The sequence below is a fragment of the Acyrthosiphon pisum genome, chromosome X (genome assembly GCF_005508785.2).
Source record: "Acyrthosiphon pisum isolate AL4f chromosome X, pea_aphid_22Mar2018_4r6ur, whole genome shotgun sequence".
Classification (NCBI taxonomy): Eukaryota; Metazoa; Arthropoda; class Insecta; order Hemiptera; family Aphididae; genus Acyrthosiphon; species Acyrthosiphon pisum.
Genome location: NC_042493.1, coordinates 47,896,576 through 47,909,606, shown reverse-complemented (window position 1 = coordinate 47,909,606; position 13,031 = coordinate 47,896,576). Strand labels below are relative to the sequence as shown.

Sequence of the window (13,031 nt, the reverse complement as noted above, 5' to 3'; positions counted from 1 at the left end):
ATCCTCTTAATAACCGTACAATTTCAAAAAAAGGTCGTCGTTCAAAACACCACACTTTTATACATAAATTCTGCACAGTTTTCCCAAAATTATACCGTTCAATACCACACACACTGATATTTATCATGTTATCAATGACTAACACATTTATTTAATATCACATTATCATTTAAAACCACACGCTAGTTAATCATATTTAATCAAAATGACAAAACATTAAAAATGTATATTATATTAAATAAAAATATTAAAATAAAACTTACGGGATTATCCACAAATTGCTATATTAAACATTTCTTGTTTCTCCAGATAAGATGATTATATTATAGTTTTTATTTGATAGATAGATGTGTTAAAACAACAGCAGATTAATAGATTATTATAGAAACCAAACTTCGACTTATAAGAAAAGGGAACGTTAAACGTGCACGTAAAGAAATTTCGTTTTTAATTTATATGATCGTTTCATAACCATAATCGCAACTAGAGGGATGTGGCTGGGGGGCTTAGCCCCCCCCCCCCAAAAAAAAAACTTGTAATAGCCCCCTCAAAATAAATTATCAATTCTTTCCTTAAATATAACCATATCTTTAAAAATTAAACTGTATTTCTTCTTATATTTTTTTTAAACTTTTTTATTTATATTGCCTATGATCGATAAATATAGTAAATACTAAATACCATAAGCTATATGCTTGTATTCGTTTTAAGGAAACAATTTATGTCGGTATGATATAAATTATTTTGAATTTGGTAAGATTATTACACATCATTTTACAGTATAGGTACCTATACTACCTACCTACCTATGCACTGAAAAAGATAGGTAATAGTGGAATAAGAATCCCTTGAAAAAAATCCCAGACCCTAGGAAAAATAACCCCCAGACTACAATATTACTGACAATCACATGGCATTTTTAAAACGTAATTAGTGTAATTATTACATTATTAATATTTAATTACAAATATATTATTATACTTACATAATATAGGTATACTTTTCATTAATAAAATAAATATATAATAAATAATGTTCAAAAATTAACAATAATATTGTTTTGTTTCATATCACGATGTGAAACAACATATGTTAATATTTCTTTTAAAAGATTTCTTCTTAGGTACATTCATTAACTATTTGTTTAATAATTATTTATTTTATTTGATGTATCAATCATTCAAAATATTTTTATTTTATAATTTTTTATATATTTTATCTACCTATTCTACCTATATTAAGTAAAACTTGTAAAATCTACTTCTAATAATAATTATTATTATTTACATATTGTTAAAATATTATTAGGAAACGTAATATTTTATTTCGGGGACATATTATAATATATAGGTAATATATAATGGTATTAAGCAAAATATTATTGTTAATGTTTGAAAATTATTATATAAATATTAAAAAATAAGGTATAATTAAATATTTTAGTAAATAAATAATTGATTTTGTTTGTATGATTTTTTTAAGTGAACATATATGGGGGTGTCACCCCCGCGGGTTTCTTTTCATGTAATGTCAGGTGGGGGCTACAGCCTCCCAACATTTCAGCCCTAGTTGCGCTACTGTTCATAACTCATAACTTTATAAGCAATAACGTTGATAGAATGTTAATTGAAAACAATATGACGTAAATTTATTCCAATCGAAACATTAATTTTTTTCATTAAACAATTCATTTTAGAATCCGAGCGATGAATGTTTTGATTTTACAATGATGTGTGTTTTAAAAAAAAAAAAATTTCGTGTCTGTGTACTTAGGTAAGTAGTTGAAATAAGATTATTAACTTCATAGTATATGAAATAAGATTATTAGCTTCATAAAATATGAAATAAAATTTAAAATTTCATACAAGATTTCTAATATATTGTTACAATGGCCTTTGAAAAATATTAAAAATACATAGTCACAATTTTTTTTAAATCATTTTAAGTTAATATCTTGACAAAATACATAAAAATGATGAAAATGTACTAATTATTAGAAATTCATAAAAATTTTTCTTTTTAAATCTAAGATTTTAAAAATTAATTCTAGACTCCTCATAAGTTTGTTTACCTAAAAGTCGAATTAAATTTTTATGATTGTTTGAAGTTAAAATTTTCTCTCGAAAATTCACTCGATTTCTCAAGTAGTGATTTTCTTATTTTGCTGGAATTCAAAAACGAATTACCATGGTAATAGTCTAAAGCTACTTGAAATGTACACTATATGTTTATTTTATCAATTTCTATACTTGATAAAATGTTCAAAATATTTTGAATTTTGAATTTTTTTAGTTTTTATTTCTATAAATACCTATCAATAGAATTGTATTTATTTGTTCAAAAATCTTGAAAGTTAATACATGGCTCCTGCTATATAGTGACCAACTTGTAACCTATTGTACAGCAGAGTGATGCCCACCTTTTTTCTTTATATTTTATATTGAATCAATTATTAATAAAATATATTTTTAGTTAATATTAAAATCGTTATATCTTATATATTAAATTATTTTGATGATGAATGATTTTAAATAAATCGTCATCAAAATAATATAAAAAATTAAAAAATTAAAATAAAAAAATAAAAAATAAATTTTTAATAGGTATTTATTTAAGTTATTTTTACGGCGATTTATTTAATATCAATAAATGTTTAATTTTGAACGTGCGTGGTTTTGAATTATCGACCTTCAAAATTTCCATCTTTAACAATAGATAAAATGTGTGCGCTATTGAATGGTGTAAAATGTGCAGTTATAAATGGTAAGTCTACGATTTTTAACGACGCCATTAATAATGCACCTATAATGAATAATTGGTATTGCATTTTGGACTTAAGTGGGTGTACCTAAATACCTAATGTAGGTAACGACCAATAAAATTTGACAATTCGGTAAAAAATCGTATAAGGCATTATTGAAAGCAATTAAATTATTTTTCGGGCCTTTTGGGTTTTTGAATAGATAAAATTTTGATTAATAATATCATTACTTTCATATCTGGTGTAAAATTCAAATAAAATCAAACTGCATGTAAATACACGAATTTTTAATCTGTTCCTATAATATATTATAAAATCGAATGTAAGACATTATCTGTTTGTCTTTTATGCATTCCTAATTCCTATTTCCTACACGGCTACACTAATCACCAGATCGCCACGACATTTTGAGAAGTCGTTAAATACACTCCAGCAAAGGTTTCTGGCACTACATTCAACCACTAAAGTGGAAAATAGGGGTTGTAAGCAGGGTTGGACAATGGGCAGTATTAATGATCTTGTATCTAGTATCGTGATACATGATTTTGAAGTATCAAGTAAGAAGTAGCCTGCAGTAGGTATCATGATACATTTTATACTAGTATCATGTGACATGTATCTTTTTTCGCCAAAAGATACAAGATACTATTATTATAAACATTTTTACTGAATAGTAACAAGAAAATTGAATACAATTTGTAGGAAAACTTAAATAAAATATGTAACAATTATTATGGTAATTTTTTTTGTGTGTGTACCTACCTATTATTAATATTGTATTGTATATAATTTCGTCACGCATTGTATTTTTACGAAAAATTGACCGGGCACAATCCAGCCGAAATGAACAATAATGAAAAAATGTACCATACGATGTTATAACTTGTAAGATAAATTGAAAAACATTAAATTAAATTACCAGCTATCTATATTCTATAATAATTATTAATCTATAATACCTATTACCTATCTACAGTCATATAGATAAGCACTAAACTGAAATGTTCGTTCTCATAAAATATGAGTGCCATTGTATAGGTCTTTCCACATAATATGAAAAATAAATTAAAAGTACAGATAAGTAATAAATTACAGTGTACCTACTACCTATTTGCATTGTTGTACCTACCTACAATGTTTTTCATTCTGTCTTCTGTGTGCCTGTGTCTGTGTCAACTGTCAGTAAAATAATAATAGGTATTATGAAATTTATTAGTTAATAAAATTAAATAGGAAATACAAAGGTACCATGTATCTTATGTACCTATCTTGTATCTTGTATCTAGATACACTAAATGCATGTATAATGTTCAGTCCTGTAAAGAATACTTTTAAAAAGTACTTGAGTAAATACTCAAATACATTTTTTTTTAAGTATTTAAGATAATACTCAAATACTTTAATTGTAAATTATTTCAAATACTACTCAAATACTTTGAAAACTATTTGGAATACTTTTCAAATACTTTTGGTTTTTAAAGTAGGTTTCTAATTATTGTAATATAAACACATAGGTAATAGCTAATCTAATAGTTATCTAATAGTTTTAAAGGGAATATTGTTATTCAATATTCAATAACTTTTTTTAGAAATCTGGTTTTCACAAACCTTTGGGCTTCGGCTAATACAAAAACACAGAATATTAAATAAAACTATTATTCTATTATTGTAGTTGACAATAATATTTTTCCAACCAATTATTTCGAATGAAAATAAAATGTTCGAAATAAAAAACCAAAGTATTCAATACCAAAAAGTATTTGAATACTTTTACTCAAATACTTTTACTTAAATACTTTACAGGACTGATAATGTTTAATGTATAATGATAATTTTTTTTTTAGTACCTACCTACCACCTTGGGCTATCTTGCTCAACGGCAACCCTTGTTGTAACTTGTAAGATACAGTAGTGGCGCCATCTTTCTAGTCAATAACATAAGACTCCACAGTTTTAACGCATTCGCTTAATTTTGTACTAAATAACAAAACATATAAATTTGAAATATTGTTGTTCCTCTAATGCTCAAGATGTTCTTGGAAAGTTTTTATTTCATTCCGTGACATATGTACCCATTATTTGGCGCGCAAAAAAAATGATCATGTATTCAAATAGGAGTAATTTATTAATACAGCTTAGCCCCCAAGTCCCCTCCTTTTTTAGTTTTGTAGGATCGAAGCCCCTCCCGCTTACATTGATGTTAATAATATTACCTTCCACCCCCTGAAATTTTAATGGATTTCCGCCCATAGATTGCCTACCTAGGAGGCTAAGTTGCACCTACTGCAACTGATCATCGTGTATTTGTGTCAGCAATTATTCATTGCAGGTTGATTTCCTACCTGATATACTGCTCGTATATTGTCCGTGGATGCCTACCTAAATAACCAAGTTGCATGTAAATCGATTTTCACTTAAGGTGACTGATTTACTAGACACTCTAATCAGTTTTTCGATTTTACACTATTTACATACAATAAAGTACCGGATGCAAAGGCTCAAAAAGCATAAGGAATATGACATATACATTAAAAAAAAATAAATACAAATCTTTACCCGGGCAACGCCGGGTGGGGGGACTGTATGGGACAGTTATTATGAAATAAATAAATCAGCTTCGTTGTAGGTTGGTACCTAACAGTTGACGAAATAACAAGAACCCCTATTTACGGGTGAACCAAACACTGGAAGCACTGCAGTCATCCACTACTTTTCGTGAAAATTTTGGTTTTTACTCTAAGGTAGTACCTTCCCTGTATACATTATGTTATATTAATATAATATAATTCTTTATTTAATTACAATAACTAATCAATTTATAAACTATTGTTTTTCTTTATTGTAGCTACTTTAAATAACTATTTAAACAATTTATATTTAAAACGAATTTGTATTTCAAATTGTTCACTCATTAACATTTATAGTGAGGCCCATTATCGTTTTAAAGAATAAATAGAAAAATAAAATATCAACTTTAAACGTTAAATATATTGTTTATTAAATACCTGTAGCTTAACATTCTAAATGTTGCCTGAACTTAAATAGGTAGGTAACTAAAATTAATTTTTTTCATTAATTGACTCATCTTTGATAATAATAATCTTTATTGTCAATTTATTTACTTTTTTCCAATTTACAACATAGTATAAATTTACAATGACAGTATATCTTCTAACTACCTATCTAGTGATACAAAAAATATGTTCTGATAATTTTAGACAATCCATAATGTAATATAAATAATTAATATAATAATTTTAATTTTGAAGAGGAATTAAAACTTATTTTTAATAAATAATAATCTTAGTTTAAGTTAATTAAAAAATCTTTGAGAGGAACCAAGTATTTAATTTGACTCAGAAAAATGTTATCAACATAAATCGATTGAGACAAATATAATGTAGTAGGTAATTGTTTTTAACAAACAGCATACAAAGGGCTGCAATTTATTAAATTTATATTATGTCTATAAATATATATGTAATATATTTAATAACAATTTCCAGTACCTACTTCCAAGAATTACAAAAATAATTTTGTCAAAAACCGGTATTGAGTAAATAAAATAAGGCTCGTGTTTTTTCTTCATTTTATTTAGTTGTTTACTATTACTTTGATAAGTATTAAGAATTTTTAATTTTAGCTTCCACCCGATCCCACATTCCCACAAAGTACAAAATAGATGCAATTTCCCACCTGCAATCAGCAAAACGTTGAAGATTTAAGCACTTTTCTTCACCAAAAGGTGATGACAGAGATACAAAAAAAGAAACACATTGTAAAACCAGAATATTCATTGCTGCTCTTTAGATTCACCGCACAGTCTAAACTATATTTTAAACAATCAAGTACCTATGTTAAAGTTATATTTTTTATTTAAAAGTTATTAGCATGGTTATAATTCTATAGGTAAGTGGTAGTATATAACATAATATTAAGCTATCGAACAAACATATGAACTACATAAGTAATAATAATATTATGATGAATACAATACAATTTCCTGTACATGCATTTATATATTATAATGATTACATCAACGCAATTTAATTTTCCTTTATTTGACTAAATACTATAGTACGTAAGAAACTTGTTTTGATGTGTTCATTACGTTGGTTATCTACGTATTGAATTTGTTTTTTGTTCCATTTTCTAAATGTGGCACAGTAGATTGAATGGTGGTTTCTTTAAAATAGATCAGTTATAAATAATAATTATATCAATTGAATACAAATAAACTGAAAACAGAAAAAATGAAGAACCTAGTACTTCTAAAATTGTTTTTTATTGATAAAGTTTAGTGTTAGGAGAAATAATCATATATATTTAATAATTTAATTAATAATTTTTCTATGTTTTACTCTTAATAAATAGTGACTGGTTATTTTTAGAATTGTAATATATTTATATAATTAATATTATAATAATACAAATAAAAGGTAACTAATATTATTAGTAATCAATAACTCATTTCATAGTTTTAAAAGTAGAAAAAAAATCAGTAAAAAAACAATTGTTTATACATTTTTTTTTTTATTAAATTTAAAAGAAAATAATTATTTTTTTTGTTTCTTGATATAAGTTTCATGTCCTCTTATAAATTTAACAGGAATTTTATATTGATCTGAAAAAAAAATATATACCTAATTAAAAAAGATAACTCAATTTATTAAACAAAATATTATAAAATATTTATCAGATCACATTTGCAAAACTTATAACTTACACATAATATACATTATATACACTAATAACATGTTACACTTTCTATAAAATCAAAATTGATCATATATGGTACTTTTGACATGTAATTTTTGTATTTGTCCAGAACTTTACCTCAAGAATATAGTCAAAAAGTTTAAAAATGTATTTTCAAAGAAAATATATGTTATAGATTTATTTTATGAATCCTACTATTTATTTATTAGTCTAATTTAATATCTAATTATTTATTTAATGTTTTTTTTTGATTGTCGCAAACTAATGGCTTAAACTTAAACTATTCAAAATGTAAAATCAGCAAAATATTATAATTATTGTGACTAAATACTAGGTCTTATCTTGTTAAATATTAATTATTTAAAAGACATTTTTTTTATATTTGTTCTATCTATAATCTTATCAATAATATATAGATTATTCTGAATTATTAAAAGGTATATAATATGTTAATTGTACTATCTGTGTAACTCTAAGAACAACAGTCCTTTTTTAAATTACTCAACACCGTCAAAGTTACAGCCATATAAAGCCTATTAACAGAATATTAATAAATTTTAATAAGTAATAATATTAAAGATTTTGATTTATTTTACCATGGCATTAATCATCAAAATCAATTATATTTAAGTAAATTTATTGTTATGCTATATTTTGTACTAGTGTTTAAGTATTATATATTATTTCATTACCTACTATACAGTAAGTAATGCTTAAGGTACTATTTTCCTTTGAGGCGTTAAATAAATTATTATTATTAATTTATCAATAAATGTATAGCTGTCTTAGTCCCACAACAGAATTATTACTGTCCAGTGCCTAAATATGTTTAAATATCGACAATAATAATAATAATCATAAAACTTTATCATATTTCATGTGTTACATTACTCAACCTCTAATCTAATTGATATATCGTGTATTTTTCGTTATGAATTATTCACAATTTAACACTAGGTTCATTTAGTTTTATTTTAATTACATCATGGTCATATATATAGTTATATTATTATAAATATTATAAAAATGAAATTTGACTAATTTAACAGAAAAAAAATTTAATTTTCTTGCAAAATAAAATAAAATTGTATGATTTGTTTTTATAGAAAAAAATAATGATCAGTTTACATTACAATTTATTTTATAGAATCTTTTCTTTGAGCAAGTTTGCAGTTGGTTTTCTATTATAATTTGTTAGTTAACAGACATTTTAACATATTGTTAATGAGAAAGATATACAAAATATTGGTAGAGCATCATATAAAATAAAATAAAATATTCAGTAAATTAATTAATAGGACCACAAGACTGGGTTAAACATTAAATTCATAGAACTAACGTAATGTCAAACTGCGCTTTAACTAATAAATATGGAATGGTTCTTGGAGAAGTATGCAGGAACTCAATATTTTATTCTGGATATAAGGTCAAAAGCATCCAATGTCCCAATGGCTTCTTAGCCATTTAGAATAGAGTTGTAAAATTGAAGGTCAACATTCAAACTGTGAGAAGCAACAGTGAGAAGAATGTTCACTTTAATGTATAACATAGTTATAAATCTTATTAATGTTACGATATATAATTAAAAAAAAAAAAAATAAGTATAATCTTGACATAAATAAACCTATACTTTAAATAAATGAAGTATTTTGAGATTCAAGATGATCGATGAACATTTTTAAATTTTGAACACCATTACACCGAATATTAAATAACGAGTTAAACAAAGTTTGAATCATATAGAGTTGGCATTTTTAAGGGCAACAAGAGCACGGGGTCAGATAGTTTTACATATATAATTTAAACACTTATAATATAATTAACTTGCCTGTTAATAATTTATACACAAAAAGAACTTGAGAACCTTGAATTTGGACTTGTCTATTTTGTGCATTTGGTATATCATTAATAGTTGTACTGGCAGCTACACCATGTTGACATTCTTTACTAAATTTTAAAACATCGACACCATATAGTTCTAAATTATTAACTAGAGTCACCTGAAATAATATTGTAAGATAAATTAATATTTTTATTTGTTCATAGTTTATTTTATTATGCTCATAAACAAACCTTTTTGTTTCCACTTCGATTATTAACAGTCATTTCAATATTATTAATTTTTTTCTTTAAGTTTTTTTTTGTTTCAGTATTCAGGACTGATATTTCAGTCCGATGCATTATTTTTGTCACTTCTTCAATTAAATCTTTGAAGGTTATTGAAGATTTGTCTTTTCTTTGAGATAATATTTTTTTTAAGACATCATTTGTATTTACTACCCTAAAATAAAATAAATTGCATTAGTCATTGCTTAATCTGAACAAATCAGGCAGTGTCTTATTCCGGATTAAGCAGCAGCCACAAAAATATAAGAATGACAATATGACATTTAAAATAAGAAAATATATAGTTTGAATCATTATAATGCATTAAATACTAATATTATGCAAGCATGAGATATTTTATTAGATATCACTATATAAGATAATATATTTTTTTTATAAAAAAGGAATAATAGTACTTGTCATCACAGTATACGCAAGTTAATATATTCAAACTCTTGAAAATGTTCTTGGTTACCAGATAAAATAAAACAATATGTACAAGTAAATGAGAACATTATACCCATTCTTATTTAAACGTCTAATAATTTATATTTAAAGGTCCCATGATATTAACATCAATATTCTGTCAGTATTATCTAAAAAAAATGCATTAGATAAGACTGTTTGATTTGGTCCTAAAAATTTTGTCAGAAATAAGCTGTGGTCTAAATTAAACGACAATTATTGAACTTAAAAAAAAAATAATTCAATGAAGTTTATACTAATACATTGATATTGGCACTATTAATAACATTACTTGTTCCTATTTTAAATTATATATTCAAAAATAAAATTCATATTCACAAAACATACCTAACTATTTAACCATTTAAATTTAAATAATATATATAATTTTATCTTTTAAATATTCATAGTATTATGCCAATATCAACACAACATTTTAAAATAATCCATTAAGAACACTTGAAAAATTAGGAAAACTATTATTAATTATATCATCAACTTAGGTCAGTGATGCATTTAAAATATATGTTCCTCGCTGTGAAATAATTTTATCCCCGCTCCTTCCCTCCCACCAATTTTACTCTTTACAACCTCATACATTCCCTCTTCAATCTCAATTACTATAAAATTGACTTCTGATATGTTTGTGCATAAACTAGATACTACTGTCAATGATCATTGGTTGTAGATCAGTTATTTCAATCATATGACATTCAACTCAAAATGATTTGGTACAATAATCTGTTAACACATATTACTTGGGGGCAGAGGCGTATTTATGGATGCGGATATTAGGCCAAATCCGCCCACATACCTCTTCAAATACATGTGTATTATTATATTATAATTATTATGTCATAATCTGTAAGCTAAAATGTTTGTCATCCCCCCCCCCCCCCAACAAAAAATACTAAATATGCCACCGCTTGAGGGTACAAAGTGAATACGACTTCCAAGATAGTGTGCCCAGGGCAACATTCTGCCGTAAAAAGTCTACATAAAAAGTGACAGTACTTGACATAAAATCACTCATGGTCCTTTTATACAAGAGCGCTAGTAACAATTACCTATTATTCAGAAAAATAAAAGCATTGATTAATCAATGATGCTATTAAATGTTATATATTTTGAGATAAAAAAAATTAATACTGTATATAACGGCCAACATTAAAACAGTTAAAATTTTGCTGTTAGGGGCATTTGTCCCCATTAACTAACCCCATCCTTCTAAATTCGACACTGACTTAGGTAATAAAAATGAAAGAAATACATACGAAGGGTCCGTTTTATCTTGTAGTTCATATTTCTTAATATATTCTGTAATATATCTTCGAATAGATGATAATGGTAATTCATCTCCTTTCCTAAAAAAATTTTTTTAGAAATATTAGTTTACTAGTAATATTATCAATTGAATTTTAAAAATATTAACAAACCGACAAAGAAATTCTGAAAATATAGGAAATAATCCTGGTGTGACTATATAAATCTCTTTTACTGGAGGTGTATATTGATCATCATTTTCTTTTAACTCAGAATTTTCTTCTATATTTATTTCTTCAAATTTTTTATTACTATGAATGACCTGGGTTATTTCAGCAATACCATTACTACCAACATTAAATTTGATTATACCTTCTATATCCAATAACTGTAAAAACGTTGTTAACTTTTTAAAACTAGTTTTCTTAATATCGAGTTCTATTCCTTCAGGACAAAATGACATTACATATTTCTTATAGAATGTACTAGCTAAAATTGGCAGCATTTCTTTTTTAATACAATGTTTTAATGCTTTTAGTGAACACGTCATTAGCAATTCATCCATTTTTTCAATAACAGTTCGGGTATCTTCTAACTGAGTTGGTATCTCATCATTTAATTCAGGAGCATTTTTAAAAGAACGTTCCATCATTAAAACTACATCAGGCATAATGTTTAATATGTTTGATTTAAAAAGTTCATCTTTGTGATAATGTAAGACCTTTAAACAGATATCTTTGTTTTTTTCATGGTTTATTATAGTATTTCCATCAAGTGTCAAGTATCCAATTGCAACAATTTTTTCACATGAGTTGGTACATATACTCACACATTGATCAACAAGCAACGGAACTAGTATATGATCATTATTTACAAAAGTTAAATCTTTTATAGTTAGTTCCGATGGTGAACTGAGTTTGGATTTGAAATTCTCATGTAATATTAATCTGGGGACTATGTGAGGGAATGACCAAACCATAAACAATGTTGGATAATATTTGCCTTTAAAATCAAAAACTAACGCAACTTCTTGGGCACAATAAATCTTGACTATGTCATTAGTGCAGGTTATAACTTTCAATAGTGACAATTGTTTATGATTCAAAAATTCATCCAGCATTTCATTGGTTAAGTTAAAACATTTGCAAATGGTTGATTTGAGTTTTTTCCTAAAATCATAATACGAAAATTAATTAAAATAATATCAACAATAATCAACTTTTCACAATAAATGGAGTATTTACTGATCAGCGCCTTTTAGTGCAGCATTCGATTTGATGCGAAATTCGTTTTTGAACATAATTGATATGACCGATTACAATTGACTGCGGCTAAACAATTTTACAAACAGACAAATTTTGCGTCTAAATAAATCCTTTAGACAACCGATATCCTTATAGTACTACCTTATAACCATGAACTTGCGGCGATAGTCCCTAACCTGTTAGGAAAATGAGTGTAATGTAACAAAATTAGATTGATAGAATATTAAATTATATTGTTGACAAACAACGCATACTTTTTAACAGTATTGTTCTATGCTTTTACCAGTGGGTCGCGAAGAGTCCCACGATTTCTGAATACTGAATAGTCGTAATCGTTGAGGAATTAAGTCTCAGAGTGCGCAAAAAATTAATTTAGACATTCATAATTTAAATCATTCGAATACAAAATAGTACATCAAGAGCATTTGATGTGATAAGGACGCGCACTATCG

The 13,031-nt window shown here is 25.8% G+C and overlaps 1 protein-coding gene across 2 annotated transcripts; it reads right to left on the bottom strand.

Moving 5' to 3' along the window:
• Window positions 1-7,029: 7,029 nt before the first annotated feature.
• Window positions 7,030-12,990, bottom strand: LOC100165123 (eukaryotic translation initiation factor 2D). 2 transcript variants are annotated; one of them, XM_016803953.2, is made up of 8 exons: window positions 12,834-12,990; window positions 12,721-12,755; window positions 12,559-12,645; window positions 11,488-12,483; window positions 11,326-11,415; window positions 9,554-9,761; window positions 9,309-9,480; window positions 7,030-7,385 (listed from the first exon to the last, which is right to left on the bottom strand). In XM_016803953.2, the coding sequence occupies exons 3-8, from the start codon at window positions 12,612-12,614 to the stop codon at window positions 7,318-7,320; spliced, it is 1,590 nt and encodes a 529-aa protein (XP_016659442.1). In that variant the 5' UTR covers window positions 12,615-12,645; window positions 12,721-12,755; window positions 12,834-12,990; the 3' UTR covers window positions 7,030-7,317. The 2 variants fall into 2 exon arrangements, with proteins under 2 accessions (XP_016659442.1, XP_016659443.1); XM_016803954.2 differs by having other exon boundaries at window positions 12,863-12,983.
• Window positions 12,991-13,031: the final 41 nt, after the last annotated feature.

Coding starts and splice junctions, on each gene's coding strand:
- LOC100165123 (XM_016803953.2), bottom strand. CDS start 12,614: ATGTTCAAAAACGAATTTCGCATCAAATCGAATGCTGCACTAAAAGGC. Junction 9,481..9,553: donor ATCGAAGTGGAAACAAAAAG/GTTTGTTTATGA, acceptor ATATTATTTCAG/GTGACTCTAGTTAATAATTT. Junction 7,386..9,308: donor TGTGTATAAATTATTAACAG/GCAAGTTAATTA, acceptor TTTTTTTTTCAG/ATCAATATAAAATTCCTGTT.